General features: G+C 39.5%; 1 protein-coding gene across 1 annotated transcript; it reads right to left on the bottom strand.

Annotated features, from left to right (window-relative positions):
- Window positions 1–42: 42 nt before the first annotated feature.
- Window positions 43–17604, bottom strand: figla (folliculogenesis specific bHLH transcription factor). Its single transcript, XM_042420078.1, has 6 exons — window positions 17318–17604; window positions 14255–14401; window positions 14064–14153; window positions 2973–3125; window positions 1763–1828; window positions 43–216 (listed from the first exon to the last, which is right to left on the bottom strand). The coding sequence occupies exons 1-5, from the start codon at window positions 17501–17503 to the stop codon at window positions 1811–1813; spliced, it is 594 nt and encodes a 197-aa protein (XP_042276012.1). The 5' UTR covers window positions 17504–17604; the 3' UTR covers window positions 43–216; window positions 1763–1810.
- Window positions 17605–18915: the final 1311 nt, after the last annotated feature.

Below are 18915 nucleotides of genomic sequence, written 5' to 3'. Positions count from 1 at the left end.
GAAGAGGGCACATATCGGACACAGAAAATACAAGACTGGAAGCTCTCTTGTCAATTTTATTTATGGGCTGCCAAGGATACAGTTTGTAAATTAAAAATAAAAACACATTTATATGTACTCAAACAAAATGTCGGCTACATTTCAAAAGTAAAATTAAATAAGACAAATAAAATTGCATTTTCTTCAAGAAGAATCCTTTCTTCAAAGCAACGACACCTAAAAATAAAATAATCTAAGATTACAATGTCTTCCATCAGTACACTTGTTGATAGAAATGACCCCTGCCCTCCATGCTGCACTGATGTAGGTGTGTTTAGTATCCTGTATTCTCACATTACTGATCACACCTAACAGTGGTGTTTGATGCGACAGACCTAAAACATTTGACCAGGAGAGGGCAGTGAAACAATGCATTTGAAATAGGTGGTCTTAAGTCCAGATGAAACAGCATTCCTATCTAACCTCCGTATTGTGACGTATTTCCAAGCAAAACAGGATTGACAGGAGGAATTAGATTTGAACGTCAAGTGGGCATGTCATAATAAACCTTAGCATTGTGTTGCTAAAAGTTCAAGATTGATTGATGGGTGGATGTGATGATATTATTGGTTGAAACTGGTTGGTTCAAGCCTATGTAAACACATGTCATATTTTGTTTTACAAGAAAGAGAACATGATTGGATTTTGATATGAAAATACAAAGAAACTGATTTTTTTTACGTATTTTTTAATTAATTAAATAGGTGCACAATATGACCAGGGATGTGATCTAAAACGGTTTAAAAAGGCATTTTTCTTTTCATCTCAATTTTAATTGTTGATCTGTGTCAAATAGGCCAACAACTGAGCTCAAATGTTGTGAAACAAAAAATCATGAAAAAGTCAAAGGGAGGTAAATACTTTTATAAGCAAGAGTTTGGTGACGACAGCAAACTATGCAGTCGCACCTAATTTCATCCTGAGCAGAGCTCCAATCAGCCAGAGTAACAGAAAACAGTGCTGAGCCTGTAAGTATAGTGTCAGTGTAATGGTGGTGGCAGGAAGATACCAGGACTTAGTTAACCCTAAATCCAATTTCAATCAAATACAGTTCAAATATGAATGGTTCAATTAACATACAGCCATTTACCCTGATTGAAAAGCACAGTTCAAAAGCTCACTGAAAGAACAAAGTACAAAGCATCATGCCTTTTTCACAGCACACATTTTGATTCGCACAGGTGTTGCTAACATCGTTAACCACTCATTTCTATGAAAGTAAGCAGTGTGACAGTGTGACCGGGACCCTGAAACTGAAGCAGCTAAATGGAATACAGCCATCATTCATTTTATTATTTACATGTGATTTTCCTACTGTGACATGTTAAAATGTCTTCTGTGAAAAAGGCCTGTGCTTGTTTTGTACAAATTGTCATTTAGAAATTTCTTAAAAATGTCAATGATCTCTAAGACCACATGGGAGCAGCATTTGTATTCTCTTGGACTACCTCAATCTACCATTATTCATATTTGGGTCTAGTACTACTACTTCTACTAATACAACAACAACAACAACTAATAATAATAATAATAATAATAATAATAATAATAATAAATATCAACGACAAAAATTATTACATTTATGTTATCATTATTATACACCCTGATATTTACAGTTAGCCTGTTAAAAATCTTCATAATTTCTGGTATGATTTTAGTCATCTGGTTTTTTATCTGAAGATGTATTTCTGATTTGATATACATGTATTAAAAAAAATCCAACCTGGCAGGTTTCCAAATATTGGTCCAAGCAATCTGCTTTAAACACCACTCAGCAGGGTTGAGACATCTGTTGGAGGAAGAAGAAGGTGATAACGCCTGTCTTCCAACAGTGTTAAAGACTTTTTCAGGCTGAAGACGTCACCATGACACTCATCATGGCACATCATTTGTACTACACGTTCAACATTGGTGCAGGATAAATGGTACAAATTCTCATTGTTTATAGTGTGTATACACACACACACACACACACACACGCAGTTGTTTACCTAGTCTAACAGCTTTTGTGACAGCCACAATCAAGTTAAAACATGAACAGCATGTCATGCCAATTCTCTGAAAATGGCATAAGTGTGTAATTGTCTTGATCTAAACCTCTTCACCTAAAATTATCCAATCAGATGACAAGGTACTTGTGGAGTCAGATTGAATGTCTCATATGTTAGGGTTACACATTCGATTCACTGAAGACAATCAAATGCTTCGTGTTGATTGCCAGTGGTAATTGTTGCATGTTTCTGCCAGATCATTTCAGGAATTAAACATGTGTCTGATTGCCTATTGTTTGAAGGGTCTGTCTCTCTAGAATTGTACATGAATGCTGCCCATGTAGTGTTCGAAAGGATACACTATTTGCCTACAAGTGATAGAGGATTTTGCATGCATTTCATCTATTAACTGAATTATGTAATTAGGTGAATGCTAGATTAACAAAACATATACAATAAATAATTGATTCTAATTCACAACTCAATTGATCATAAGAAGCCTGGGGACAAATATTTAAAGCTAACATACCACAGAGAAAGATTAAAATGGTGATAAAAGAATATTTTCATTTTACTTCCATAGCTTCAGGAATTCCTTTGATATTTACTTAATTTGCTTCAACAGTTAATTAGTTATGCGCAAACCTTCTAAATGTTGTATGTAATGTTTTATGGAGGTGAAAAGGTCAGAACTCTTTAAATACAGACGCCCCTGTAGGATATATTAATTTCATGACATGTTAATTAGATTAGAACTGATTTTATCAATTTTTACTGCCAGAAGACACTGCAGACCATCCACAGCAGTGAAAATAAACACATCCTTCATAGGTGTGAGATCAGAGCATCTGACCACTGCACCAAATGCATCTAGGGTGTAGCTGCCAAACAAGCACAAAACTAGGCATGTTAGGCATTAGGTAAGTTAAATGACTGACTTACTGAAGGCTGATCAGGTGCTACTTGGATGATGAACTGGTATGCAGGCATCATGCAATGTTGCAACACCAGCCTGGTCATATCTCCGTCCTCTGTTCCTGAATCTGGGGGCATGGTGAATCCATCTTCCATGCGCTCCTCTGACATGTTCAGCAACTGTCATGAAAATGCATTCGAGTAATATATCCTTCTATCATCAAATACTCACATGCTTTGAGCTCCAACAGTGAATCCATGACAGCTCCAATAAAATAAAGTAAAGCTTCCATTGCAGAGGGATCACTGTACAATGCTAACAACTTTTCACAACAGGAAAAAAAACCCTCCTTATTCATCCTCAGACTCATGCTCAGACTGTTCCAAACACTCATAGTTTAGTCAAAATATGACTAAAACACTGCTTCTGTCTTCATATTCTGTGGGACAGCACCAATAAATTCAAAGTTGTATAGTTTTCACTCTACACAAACACAAGAAAATGAGGAAAATGAATTATCTGTTCAAATGAAATGATGAAAAAATTACTCAGAAGACAAATCACATTCAAGTTCAAAGTCTGAATGGACACATACATTTTAAAGAAATAAATGAATTTAATTTTAAGGCTATAGATTAAGTAATTTGTCTATAATCCTTATGATAGAGTTCTAAATTAAAACATTCATGCTTCTGAAAATTTAATTTAATAATTCTATTAAAGGATCTTCTCTGTGTCATTAATATTGGGGTTCAATGAGGAATTATTTATTCGCTAAGTTCCAGAACAGAGGACAGGTGACAGGTTAGACTATAATGGACCAGGACCAGTATAATCAGGAGAGTAAAATGAAGAGCTCATGGTCCTGACAGTCATGACCGTCACTGTGGTCTTCACCTTGAATGATGCCAACCTTCTACCTATTCTCAAGACCTTATGTCAACAAAGTCATTTGACTGACCTTAGGAGGCTGGGCCATCTATAAGAGTATCCTGGCGAACATGCCTTTTCTTCTTGCCTGGAATGCCTCAGCCCGTTCTGAGTGATGGTCATCATTCCGTCTCATAGATCCATAGTTATAGCCTCATTTTATGAGAGGAACCTATGGTCCACATGCTCAATAGGCTCATAAGGGGCTTGAGTCAGCGATCGTAACACCAAGGGGAGAGCCCATGATGGAGCTCTGGGCATCCTGTCTGGCTGCAGGCAGTATGCGCCCTTAATGAACTAAGACACCAAGGAGTGTCTCCCAATTGACATTCCTCCTACTGCCTCAGGAAAGCAGGAAATGGCAACTGCATATACCTTAATAGTGCTAGATGCTCTTCCTGAGTCCAAGAGTGACTGAAGGAAGCTGTTAAACTATGTGAATAGAGCATGTGGCTGGGTCTAGCTGCTGATTGTGACACCAGTCAGAGAATACCCTCCATTTCTGGATGTAACTGGTGTGGAAGGACTACTCCAAGGGGGATTCCACACACCCTGCATGGGGGTGTAATGGTGCACAAAATTCACAGTTCAGTATGTACCTCGGTTCGGTATGTACCTGTCACACATCCAGAAAAAACAAAAAAATTATATTAGTATTATTATAATTAATTATATTATATTATATATCACCCCTATCAGAGACAGCACCCAAGTCTTGCATTCCAGTACAGTACTGCGTCATTAACACCTAAGAACTTGCATATTGTAATCCATACAATCCCACAGCAAATCAGTTATGCATTAATACATTGTGTGGTTTCCTAACTATGGTCCACCAGACCCTTCAACACAATGGTTGCCAGTCTAGTACCAATATAGTTACTCCCAGCCTCAGAATTACACTTCACACACAGTTCAGATTTATTGTGGTCCATTTTATGTATAAATTGGGGAGTAATCTGCAGACAGTGTAGTAGTCTAAATTGAGTTGCCTTTGCCCTATTACAAACTGAAATGTTATTTGTCAAATTTTCATACTTGTAACCAGGTTGCTTCATTAATATCTATATTCAGGTTGTTATTCCAGTCTTTGGATATGAATGCAGGCTTGCCTTTTTTACATTTAGAAGTACTCTATACCCAAGCCCCAGAATGCAATTCTTTTTTCCAACATAAACTATGTTCTCCTGGTATGTTATATTTTGTACATAGTTAATCAAATGAAAGTATTTTCTTATTACATAGATGCCCAATAGTAACAATCCCATTACTGTCCCACAACTCAAAGCCCCTATCTGTCGAACCAGGAAAGAAGTCTATGTTGCTCCAAACTGGTGAAAGGGAGGACAGTTGTCCCTCTAATCCCTCCAGTCTTCCTATATCCCGCCAGGCTTTAATAGTTGTGTTTAAAATCATATGTCACTGGTAAAAGTTTTAATCTTCTTATGTTCTGAAGTGAACAAGAAACCCCTTAAGGACTGATTAACCTGAGAAGATTCTAAGTCAAGCCATATGGATTCGCTGTCATTTTTAATCCAGTCAGCAATGTAGCGTAGCTGTGAAGCCTAACATCAGGAACTGATAGACCACCTTTTTCCTGTTTTTCTCCTTTCCAGATAGAAGTACTAAACCAACTATTTATTTCCTAATTACTTTTCTTGGAAACAAGATTGGAAGCATCTGAAATTTAAAGAGAAGTTTAGACAGAATATTCTTTTTAAGTAATGAGATCCTTCCTAACATAGATAGCGGTGAGGAAATCCATCTTTCAAGATCCTGATGATACACTTCAACAAGGGTGTAAAATTGGCTCTATATAATTGATGAAGCAATGGATTTATCATGATTTCCCAAATATGTAAAGCCCTGCAACGCCCACCTAAATGAGCAAGATAAGGGGGTGCAAGTATCACGAAGTAGTATCACAAAGGATGAGCTTCTGACTTAGAGAAATGTATTTTGTAGCCCAAAAATTGACTGAGGCAATTAATCAAATCTAGAACTGCTAGTATTGAGCCCTCTGGATTAGTCAGAAGCAACAGGACATCGTGGGCATACAAGGATATGTTATGAACCTTGCCCCTAGCTGAGATACCTGTACCTGTTTTCGAGCCACGACAAAGGCCAAAATGTGGCCTGCAAAGGACTAGGTAAGCCCTGTTTGTAGCCTAGCTGATTGCCAGAAATGCTTTTTACTCTCACTGAAATTTGGCACCAACTGATCTAACATGGCAACAAGGCATGATTAGTTGTTCCTAGTGGAAACAAGATTCCAAACTGAAGCAGTTGTTGATCACTTGCAGCCCCCACTGGCCGGTTAAGAGGAGTGACAGTCCGCAGTCAATCACAGTATAAAACAGAGCATTCAATGAAGTTATAAAATGGGTTTTCCAAAAATTGTGAATCAACACAACCACAAGAGGTCCTTGAGCATACAGTCATAAATGTGCACAAAAAATATTAGGATGATGGATCCAGTAGTATGCAAGATTAGCTGTGGCCAGATACACTCACAGACAGAGTGAGCAAACCACTACTTTTACTTTCATACTTTTTAACTACTTTTTTATCTCTAAGAACTGGTTTTTATGATGTGTTGTCCAACAACATAAGAAATCAAATGTGTCAAAAAGTGTCAAGCGACAGTTTTTTTCTGTCGAAAATACATCATTTCTGTCAAGCAACACTTATCAAAAGTGTAGAGCCACCTACCATAAATCAGTCTCAAGTGTAATATTAAACAATTTTGGCAGTAACTGTTTGGGTCACGGAGCACACTGAACCGTGGAAAGTCACAAACTGAACTGAACATCCTGTACCAAACAGTTCAGGATGAATACGCGTAGGGAAGCATAATAGACACCACTGTCCTGTGTGATGGAATGTTCCCCAAGTGGAACTCCAAGAGTAAAAAGGGACTTGTTTTTCCAAGGGCGCAGTGCCCAAATGAATGGCTGCGTCACTTGGAGTTTCACACACCTGTCTCGTTTTGGATGGAGATTGACCACCTCTGCAGTGGCCGAGCCCTGAGAAGACCTGTGGGGACCACAGCCACTACTGCTGAAATCATAACCATAAGCCATTTCCAGCTGCCCGCCTAGATGAAACTATTCTAACCCTTTGAGGGGTGAGGGAAGCTGACATTGTGAGGGAATTCAGGCATAGACCTACATAGTGTACTGTGTCGGTTCGAGATTTCTCTTTTTCATATTTACCTTGACTCCTAAGGCTTGTATGTGATTGATGACCATCCTTGTGTCCCAGACAACCTGACTGTGATTTGGGGTGCAGATCAGCCAGTCATCTAAATAAGGCAGGATCTTCAAGCTGGATATTTGAAGGGGGGATAGAGCAGCTTCCACCACCCTGTTGAACACTCTCGGTGAGAGAGAAAAGCCAAATGGGAGGACCTTGAACTTGAAAAGCAAACCACAGAGACAGTCTGTGGTCTGAGCAGATGGGCACATTAAAGTATATGTCCTTTAAATCTAGGCAAGTAAAATCCAAATCCAAAATTTGTGTGGTGTTCAACATCTTGAAAGGTAGCGCCTTTATGAACGTGTTAATCCTAAGATGGGACGCAGGCCACCATCTTTTTTGGAACAAGAAAGCATTTGGAATAAAACCTAGCAAGCTGTTCACTGGAGTTTATAATGCCTCTTTTTGCAGGAGGGTTAAAATCTCTTCAGCCAAAATCTGTGCCTGGACTGAGTCCTTCACCACTGTCATATGAACCCTGGAAAAGGGAGGGGGAAAATGGCTTCTGTACCCATTTGCCACAGTAGCCAGTACCCAAGGGTCCAGGCGTAGCTGGGAAACAGCTTTGGTGGCCAGCCCCTCAGCTCAGGGGAACAGGTGATGTTCCCATGAGGTCCTGAACTGCTTTCTTTGGGTTTCTCTTTAGGCTAAGAGCGTGGCTGGTAACTTTGTTGATGCTGTGGTGGGTGTTTTACACCAATACCAGAGGCTGAAAATTTCGTCAAAGGTCAAACCCCAAGACCATGAAGTCTGGTGTGGAGGCTGAGAGCCCCTGGGCCTATACCTGGCACCACCTGGTTGCTGAATGTGCGCTGAATGCATTCCATTGTGCGGCAAGACTTCTCAGCCTTGTCCCATATGCTCTGACAGTCTGGATGAAACACTCTGCCAGGGACTACAGACATGTTAGCGATGTCTTTTCTATTCTCCAGTAGAGAGGTCTGTGCCAACCAAATCCGCCTGCTTGCCAGCATGGCTGATGACATGGTAGCACCAATGCCCCTTGTAAGCTGAGCATGAGCTATAAGGGCTGAGTCAATTAAGTTCATGGTGTCATGATCCTCAGGGCTGGCAGTATCTCTAATAGCTGCCAGGAAATAGCTAGTGTATTGCCTGAGCAGACCGCTCATGTGGCAGCATTGTTCAACACACCAAGCTGTCTGTCTTGTGACATTCCTCGACTGGGCAACAGAGGTTGGCAGTCACCCGCTCTGGGCCCAGTAATGTCAGGGCTGCCACTTCCCTTTCGACTGATGGCATATCAGCTAGCTCAGTATCAGACCCATTTTGGTTTGTCAGTGTGCAACATCCAGAATTAAATTGTGGTGTAATGGGTAGGGTTGTTCAGTGCCTTTCTACGCATTTGCAAATAGTCTGCAGCTGCTGGAACAGCCTGATGGCTGGGACTGGGACTGGGAGTGCAAGAGGCAAACAGGGCAACTAGCACTCAGTCACTGCCTTCGTCTCGCTCCCCCCAGCACCCTTCTTGGGCTGCCAGCCGTCAGGTTCCCTTTGGCAGTGTTTGGGTCTGTCTGAAATACAATGGTGAAGGTGAACCCCCTACCCATTAATATGTTGGTGAAGTGCTTCTGTTCGATTCATGTTGCCAAAACACTACAACATCTTTACTCATTCATATTGATCGTATTGATCACATTGTATTGATCACATATATGTGTCCTCTAACTTCAAAGTAACTCACTATAGAGCAATTTTTAACGATTTTTCTGACCTCCTATTGGTAAAAACCTCTCTGTCAACTGGAACCTCAGTGAACAGAGGTTTCTGGAAACTTAATGTACAGAGCTTACAAGATAAGGATTTGATAACTGACTTAAAACACAGTTACAATAAAGTAACTCAATTAAATATTCTATATATTCTTTATATCTTATATTAAACTATGGGAAATACTAAAAATAAATCAGTATATTAGTTTGAAGCAGAAGAAACAAAGATCAACTATAGATGAACAAACAATATTAAATCTTAAAACACAAATAGACATCATATATATATATATGTGTGTATATATATATATATATATATATATATATATATATATATATATATATATATATATATATATATATATATATATATATATATATATACACACACACATATATACATATACATATATATATATACACATACATACATACCAGTACCAGTGGCGGCTGGTGACTCAAAAAATTGGGGAGGACAGGACTAAAACCAACATGGAATCTTACAACAAACCGCATCAAACTATATCATTGTCCCACCTGATGAAATCGGAGGGCTGGGGGGCAATTTTAATTTTAACGCAAGCAGCTATCTACTGCTGCTACTCTGCTTTACAGTGGAGAGAATTGAAGATGAATTCTGGAAACTATCATTGGACCAACTCAATATCAATATTGCATAATGGTCGTTGATTGGTAAGGGAGGACGTCCTCCGTTGGAGCGTCATTTTACGTGTTATGGCCAATCACAGATTAGCATGAACAAAAATGAAATACATTGAGTCCAATGTAAGAGATCCCGCTCTGCAGAGGACAGCAGGCACCCGTCTTCCTCTGTCCCCCACTCCCCAAACCACTTCACACACTGCTTTTTCTCCTCCTGTCCTGCAGGTGTCACTGTTGAAGCATTTTAAACAGAATTTCAGCAATGGATTTTTTCCAAAGAAGAGAGAAAAAATACTTTATAAATACTGAGATTTGGTAATGGTTTATTGCAACCAAATATTCTTTTTTATATTTTGATCTCCCTTTTGCCTCTCAAAAAATAGAGGAGGATCAACCTCCTCTGCCTCTATGGACCAGCCTCCACTGATACATACATACATACATACATACATACATACATAGATAAACAGTCAGAAAAAGATAAAAGAAATCTTGTTCACGCTATTAATTCTGGACAAAAAAAAACCTTGAAAGCAAGTTCATGAAATCCATTAAAAACAAAGAGATTGATACTGTTTTTGTGAAAATGTGAAAAAAAGAGGTCATTAAAGATTTATGCGCCACCACATACAAGAAAATAGAAACAGAAACAGACCTTGTGAACATGTTTTTAAAGACTACCGCCTGCTGACTTTTACTCAGCCTATCGGTGAAATAATACTCAGTCTAAACATCTGTAACAGTGGATGTAGTAAAAGAAACTGGGAGAAAAAAACTGTGTGAAATTAAAGAAGAGGTAAAGAAATGGGGAAACAAAAACACTAATTACAAATCAAGAGTAAACATTGTTAAAACCTACATCCTATCCAAACTCCTTGCAAATATCATTCCTCAACCCAACAAAGTAATAAAAAAACAGTGTGCCATCTTAATCTGGGGAACAACCAAAGAGGTAACTAAAAGAGATTTAATGTATAAAAGTAAAAAATATGGAGGTCTGGGTGCTGTAGAGTTGGGCGACAGATTGAAAATTGCCTTTGTTAAAATTATATCTGCTGCTATCATCAGAAATGCTCTCTGGAAATGGAAAAAAAAAGAGGAGGCAGGGCAAGATATGGAGGACATGGAAGACCCTTTACTGTAGCCGGAGCCTCAGCCGACATGCTCAGGCAGCTCAGGCCCAAAATCGTAGCTGCACTCAAAAGTTTTGACAAGATATCATTAGTTAAGATCTCATTTTCTCCAATGCTACCATGATCTGACTCTACCTAACACAGTGAGGACTTGAGTCTTTCTTCCTCCACAGCATCCACCGACAGCCTATCACTTCCAAAAAGGGAATCATGTGCATATAATGAAAGGACATCAAGTTGATCCAGCTTCTCTCTCTGATATGAAGGCAGCTCATCATGGCAGGACAGACTTGGCTGATGTAGCTCTGGGACTGTGCCAGAGACAGGACACTGGGCCTTCATTCTACCCAGTCTGTCCAAAAGACTCTGAATAGCTGCTAGTATCTTCAGCTGGGTGTCATTTAGCTGTGTTTGGTCTCCTGCAGTGGCAATTGGACTAAGCAGCTTCTTAGGAGCACTCTTCCCCAAGCTCCCTCCCTGAAGGCGATCAGGAGTGTGCACACAACTGTTCTTTGAAGATGTGTCTGCCTTCCCTCAACTGGGCATGTGGAGGATGAGCTGCTGCCTCACGACCAAGTGGCAACCCCCAGGGCTGTAAAATGAAGCCAATGCGGAAGTGCCAAAAACTGCAGTTCCTCAAATGGCCACTTGAGGCTGGCTCCAAAAGCGAGTCATAGACCCCCATGTTAAAATGCCCAACTTTACAGCAGAAATAAACATGTTTATAGCCTGGTACAAAAAACGGTTTAGGTCTCTATAGCTTTTCCCTTTCATGACAACTGTACGGAAGGTGAATTTTTTCATAACTCATCGGTTTAAATTTTATTAAGCCGTAAAGTTATGCATAATGAAGGACATGGCTGCTTTGAGTGACAGGTCTGCCAGCCGCTAGGTGGCTTGTTTCAGCCATTCAGCCCGCCTCTTTGCCCATTTTTGATTGGCTGGGAGTTACACAGCATCACGCACTGCCAAGATGGCGACGGCCGGAGCGGCTCACTTTGAGCTTCAAAACCGCTCTTCAGAAACCAATGAGTTTTTATACAGTCTATGCTCACGACATGCAGACTGCTCCACCCGTCTGGCTCTATGAATGCCCTCCTCTAGAGAGAGTTCAGTAACAGCACTGCGTGAGTTTTCAATATCATCCATCAAATGCCACCCCCAGGCAGGGGCGGCATTCATGATGGCCATCACAGGAGTCTTTGGGAACATTTGGGAGGCCATTTTCCAACCAGCTACGAATAGCTGAACTGAAGAAACACACTAGACTGCGCCCAGCTGGCCAGAGTCTCCCAATCAGTAAATTATATGACCAATAATTAATTAATTTAAAGCATGCCCACTGCAAACAGGGGATAAGGACAACAAAAATAGTACTACAATGGTGTTTCCAGTATAATAATAAACTTAATTTTATAATTAATTCAATTTATTTATGCAAGAAAAATCCAATTAACCGTTAAGACAAATCAAATATACAAAAATAACTCTACATTTTTCTCAGAAGTGAGGTTTAGCACTTTAATCATATATATACATAAAATGTAAAGACTCCATTCAATGTGTGCAATAGCACGAGGGAAGGTTGAAAACAAAATACCCACTCACTGCGAACAGTGAGCTCCTGGGAAAAAACACAGCAAATCAATTTCAGATTTCCTTCCAACTTACCTGGGATAAAAATGGTTAGAACAAATAGTATTTCATTTACCAAAGCTGTAGAATAACTCTCTACCTGCTTAACCAGATGCAATCAATTAGGTCACCTAGAAAGGGAGATAAAAGGGGGACAAAAACAGTCCTAAAAATAGTTATGGTACTTATGGTCTTGGATGAAGCGAGTAAGGCAAAGAGGAAGAGGCATGTCCCCCCACATGCTCTTATAGATGGCAAGCCAAGCCTCACATGACACTAAGCGCAGTGCGAGTCTCTTTGCTATTTTAAGACTGACGCAGTTGTCATTTTCCCGTCCAGCGCCCACGTTGTTTAAATAGCAAATACACTTGCGTCCATCAGAGCGCCAATGCACGTGTTAGTCTTAAAATGAGGTGTGGTCAGGCACATTGTTGGCGCATTGCTATCTTGAGGAAGCAGAGAGCGATTGCGCTATTGACCAACAAAAACCTGGTCTAAAGTCAATGGTGTAATGTTTTTCTGTTATTTTGAGGGTACATTATCGTTATAGTAATATGCGCCTACATAAGCGGGTGCACAACATACACTCTGCTTGTTACCTACACAGGACGCGCAGCAGGCACAAACATGCAAAAGGTAGCAAAAGGATTACAATGTGAAAGATTATTCTTGTGTATATTAATATATTTAAAAAAATACATATCATAATGCTTAGTCATAATATTTATCAGAATTAACTAATCGCAGTGATGATGGATTCATTTGTTTACTTATTTGACCAAATCATGGCAATACATGTAGGTATTTAAACAGGTGGACAACAACGGATCAGACACAGATCGACTTTCCTGCTGCATCAATACATGATGACATGAGGAACACAAGGAAATAAATGAGGTGAAAACAATGATTAAACTAACGAAAGAAATAAATCTACACAGCTTCTAGCTGCTGCCAGCACCAAGATCAGAACCTTGGAGAGCTGATCAAGTCCTAATAACTGTGTTAATGATTCTTTACATGATAAAAATTAATGATTTAATTTTTGAATATTTATATTTAACAAATATTCTTTAACATTTTTGAGAGTACAGTGATCAGGTATCCATACTTTCAGCAATTAAAATCACGCTGATTTGACCTGTTACTCCATGGCTGAACAAAACGATTTTAAAGAAACCAAAGCTGTAATTAAAAAAATAAACCTTTTCAAAAACCAAATGAAGATAAATGTGCAACAAATTAATGAATAGGTTCTTAAACTGGTGGTCTGTGGCTGACCACAGGAGGGTCCAGGAGCAGCAGAGGCCAGTGTGCTCGTTATGGATTGTGCGCTTTCCCATTGCGCACGAGCAGATCCGTTTACTCTGCAGAGAAGCGTTCCTTCTTACTACTTGGCAAATGCGCCGTCATAATAGCAAGCGCACCTGGCTCTTAAAGGGAATGGGAGATGACACTGTGATTGGTTTATTGCATGTTACGCCGAAAACACACCCATGATTAATTAGGAGACTATGGACAACCCCTTTGAACCATGCACCTGGCGCATCGACCATTTTCCCGCCGTTAAAATAGCAAAAGTGGATTTGGTCACACCCTCAATGCAATTGCGCCATGCGCTTCAGACTGTGCGCTTTAGATCGTTAAAATAGGGCCCAAGGTCTCAAAGACAGGTAGAAGGATGGCATCATTCAAGGTGAAGACCATGGTGACAGTCTGAGTGAGGTTGAAATAAATATGTACAGTGGAAAAAGCAGAAAAGACTCACATCATCCACTCTCCATAGATCACTGCCAAAGCCGTCACTCTGACCAAAAGTGATTGCATTCTTTAGGAAATCAGTCCCACTGCCATCATCCTGCAATAGAAAATAACATTAATCAACATGTCAAAGCAAGTGGCAGTTCTCAAGACTCAAAGCACACTTGTGCTTTGAGTCTTGATGAATGCAGTACTTACATTGTCAGTGTCTTGCAAAACTGCAACAAGCAATCGAATGTATTCTGTTGCAGCTTTAAGGGTGTCCACTTTACTGGGTTTCCGGTCTGGTCGCATAAGTGGCACCATGCGCTTCAAGCGAGAGAACATGGTGTTCAAGTTCCTGATCTGCACAGAAAAGAGGCTGAAGGTTTACATTAAAGAGGTACAGCGCACACTTAAACATGTCCTTTGAGCTGTAAACTAAATTATATGACTGTACTTTTATGGAAAACGTCAATGCTGGTGTTAATATTGACACTATCACCAAATTTATAAAAATCTGCATTTCACTGGTTGAAAATTGCTCAACCTGTTATCTGCTGTTTAAAATCAGCCTTGAAAAGGCAGGGCCGATGCTAACATAAAGTCAACCATTTGGGAGGTCCCTACCTCATTAAATTTATATAAATGGTAGAATATTAACCCCCACCTCCCCCAGCCCCCACCCGCTGCTGCTGATTGAGACACATCACTCACAGCTTCAGGCAGCACAAAGCTGAAAGGAAAATGAACAGCATGACAACATTTAAATGAGCCAGAAGTCATTTTTAAAACTGACTGACCTGCTGGGGGAAATTTCACTGTCTGTGTTGCAGGAGGAAAAGCTGCTGGACGCCACAAAAACAATAGCAATCCTCTTCATGGTTCGTCCTGTAGCTCTCCAGCTGTCTGTTCCTGCAGTTATCAACCTTGTTTTAAAACATTAAATTGTTCCACCAACCATGTTACTGAACCTGTCCGCAGCAGCCGGTGTAACCGGAGCTCTGGCCTCTGCTACTCTTAGCTCCTGAAGCTAAAACTGTCTTTATGTTAAAATAAACCGAATTCAACTCAGACAAGTTTATCTGAAAACAACTTCTGGCTTAAATGTCGCTGCACTGTTTGTCTTCCTCTCAGCACTGTATTGGCTGAAGCCACCATGGCTAGTCAGTTAGCCAGGTGTATTATGGCTTCAGATGGCCACAGCTAATTATTGTGTGTGTGTGTGTTTGTGCATGTGACACAGCTTGGGACCACCATGGTCCTCCACCACACTAATGTCCACTTCAAGGGATTCTGAAGGGGAAAAGTCCTCCACCTCAATAGAGCCCTCAGTGGCATAGGTGCCTCTGTGTCGCTCTCCAAAAATGGAGAGCGACACAGAGGATGTCACTGAGCGACTCCTGCCGTCCTGTCTCATACATCCATGACAACCCCACCCACGCCACTCCCCTCCTCAGCTCAGCTCCCCTCCACCTCCCTTCTCAGACCCTTGCTCACTTTTTAGCATTTTGCAAAGTTATGCAGTGGGTGGAGTTAGGCTCAGAAGTTACACTTTAAGTGCCAAATTAGGCCACCATGAAATAGATGACGTTGAATAAGAACACATATCTAAAGATTTTAAAGTGTTTGAAGCTGTGACATTTGTCATGACTTCATCTTCCATCAGTAATGTATGAGCTGTGCCTGTTTTGCAAAACCTGGCACATCATGCAAAAGTAATAAAGAGAGTATTGCTATGTCCTTTTTTGCCCTAATTTGATCATCATCTACGTGTGCGGTTTTCTATAGCCTACAGCAACTCAATAGGGCTCTGTACAGAAAATGTTGCAGCATCTCATTCCAGCACAGGTCTTCACATAGTGTCCCAGACTCAGTCAACATTTGAGATTTGCATTTTAAAAAGACATGTCCAACTGAATGTTACAGCAACCCGTTGAGAATTGTTGAATTGTTGAAATACAGGTCTGTTACAGTTAGAGCCCTCAGTTAAGATGTGTTTAATATATTATTTATTTTATTAAGCTTTATTAATTCATTCAGTAAATCTGTTTGAGATCAAGATCTCTTTTGCAAGAGAGACCTGAGAAAAGCTTACATATACACAGGATAAGATGATAAGATGATTCATTCTCATCACAGTCACGAAACAATCATCATACTCACTCAGACACACTACTTAAAACAATCATATACATTATGAAGTATATCAGCTACTAAAACTTAAAAGTCCCTCAGAGGAACAAGTGTCTCTAACTTTAAACTGTGTTGCAGTTCATTCCTGTAGTGAAATGCATAATACTGGAAACTAGTCTTCCCCAGTTCAGAGTTTGTATGAGGAACTTTGAAAGCCAACCTGCTCTGTGATCTGGTGTCATGGTTATTAGCTCTGACCCCAACTAAAGATGTTAAATAACTTGGCAACTTAGATAGTAAGCCTTATAAATGAAGACACAGGTATGCTGGTGCCTTCTAGATGCCAATGACGACCTTATTATATAACTCATAGTGGTGACAGCAACAGCTGTCTGCTGTGGCATCCAGAGGTTTAAGGGTGGTGGCAGCATAAGCATACAATCTCCATAATTCAATGTTCAACAGTATGGTTGATTGTATAATGTGTTTTCTGCTTTGAAAAGAGAAACAAGCTCTATGTTAGAGTGAGAAAGAAAAAAAATCTTACATCATGAACCATTTTTTTCCATTAAATTACTTTCTCGAGTTTAACTGTGCTCATGAAAATAGAGAGATTTCTCCTTTATGCCAAACTGCACTGACAAATCCTGGGATTTAACAGGGCTATTCTTACTGGAAGAGACAGAAGTCTTAAAGCAAGACTTTGGCCTGTATCTCTCCTTCATATTGGCCACAGGTCATTTCGGTGTATGTATTGATTAATCCAACAACCACGGTGATGAAAAACGTGAGGGGAAAAAACCGAACAGCTGACCAGGGTGGCCCAGTAATCCACTCAATATTAAACCCAAAAGACTGTAGCTGGACAGTATGAACAGGAAAGGTAATTGTCACTGGTGAAATGTATCTGTGCGGTCGCTAGTTGCGGTGTAATGGGCACTACAGTCTGTAAAATATCGCTAATAACAACTCGTAAAGTTTAATGGCGTTAATAGATAGCTGGTGCTAAATATAGCTAAACTGGCTATATTGGTTTGACGTGACCTTTTCTTTTCAAGAGAACAAAACCTGGCTGGCTCTCCTCACATTTTATCCAACTATCAAGCATTAGTTCATGGTTTATTAAATACAGTTTCCACAACTCACTCTCAGTCGTTCCTTGGCGTTGACCAGCTCTCTTTTTTTCACAGTTTCACTGAAGTCTTCATTGACGAAATATAATCCGTCCTTCCCTCGTTTAAACTTTTCGATGTTGTTGTAAACAGGCAGTGCTGACTCTCCCGTCAAGCGCTTCAAAATATCACTCATTAATTCCTCCTCTGGAACCTTCATTTTAACAAGTAATGCTAATCCCGACAATATATTGCCTTCTTATCGATTTTTTCTGTACTATGTCATGTAAATAGATGGTAGAGGAGCCCCAGGCAGGGCGGGGATCACACCTGTGCTGCTACCTGTTTAATTAGACCTCTGCGGCAATGGACCGAGGTGAGGCTCTCTGTCAAAAGGTGAACAAAATGTCATGGTTAGATACGTGTTCACACTACAGAGGGCACTGCAATGTTGGTATCCACACATTTCACCGGAGTAAATAGTTTATTCCAGGGAACGTGTTAAAGAATAAATTAACTCAGGGCTGTGTTTCTTGGGCCACCAGTCCTTCAATATGCATTAAGAAACCTCCTATGAGGGACTTAACTGGCTTATCAACAGTGGTGGATGAAGTATTCAGACTCTTATGTAAGTAAAAGTAGAAATACTGTATTCTAAAAGTACTCCGTTACAAGTAAAAGTAAAATATTACTTAAGTAAAAGTATGGAAGTATTATTAGCTAAATATATTTAAAGTATTAAAAGTAAAGTGCATTATGCTGACTGGATTCTTTTAGAGTGTTATATTATTATAGTATATTATATTGTTTGTTTTTTTCACTAACAAATACATGTAAGAGCATTTTATTGCTGTAGTTCATCAATGTGGAGCCAATTTTAGATACTTTTGGTAGATAGTACTGCATCATATTATATAAGTGTATCATATGCTTTTATAATAATAACAATAATAATAATAATAATAATACACTTCATTTATATAGCACATTTCACACACTAATGCAGCTCCAAGTGAATAATATTTGTTTTAAAAGAAAAGAGAAGACAATTTAAACAACAAACAAAATCTGAAAGGTATGTAGTAACTATAAGTGGCAAATAAATGTGGTGCAGTAAAAGTTATAGTATTTCCCTCTGAAATGTAGTTGAGTAGAAGTAGAAAGTAGCATAAAATGTAAATAGTACAAGTACAAGTACCTCAAATCTGTATTTAAGTCCAGCACTTTACAGAGTAAATGTACTTAGTTACTTTCCACCACTCCTTATCAACACAATATTGATACTTCATACCACCTGTTTAGGACACCTATGATCAAAATTGGCTCAGCAGATACAATTTTGGGAATAATAATATTTTAAACTGATGAAGAGAGGAATAGAAGCAAATATGGAAAGATAAAGGGAACATAGAAAGAAGGAAGGAGAAAGAAAGGATGGGGTAAAAAACAATGCGGAAGAAGTGAAATTACACTCTTCTTCTGGTCAATATTTCGAAAACCTGATGAAATTACCCGTTATTATCCGAGATAATGATGGTTTTGTGTCTGTAAAGCAGAGCATCAAACTGAGAATTTCAACAGAGCAGAAACAGATGAAACAATACAGACAGTAGAGATATAGAGCGTGATATT

The sequence above is a fragment of the Thunnus maccoyii genome, chromosome 9, assembly GCF_910596095.1.
Source record: "Thunnus maccoyii chromosome 9, fThuMac1.1, whole genome shotgun sequence".
Classification (NCBI taxonomy): domain Eukaryota; kingdom Metazoa; phylum Chordata; class Actinopteri; order Scombriformes; family Scombridae; genus Thunnus; species Thunnus maccoyii.
The sequence above is the reverse complement of the archived record's forward strand: the minus strand, read 5'-3'. Positions and strand labels throughout refer to the sequence as shown.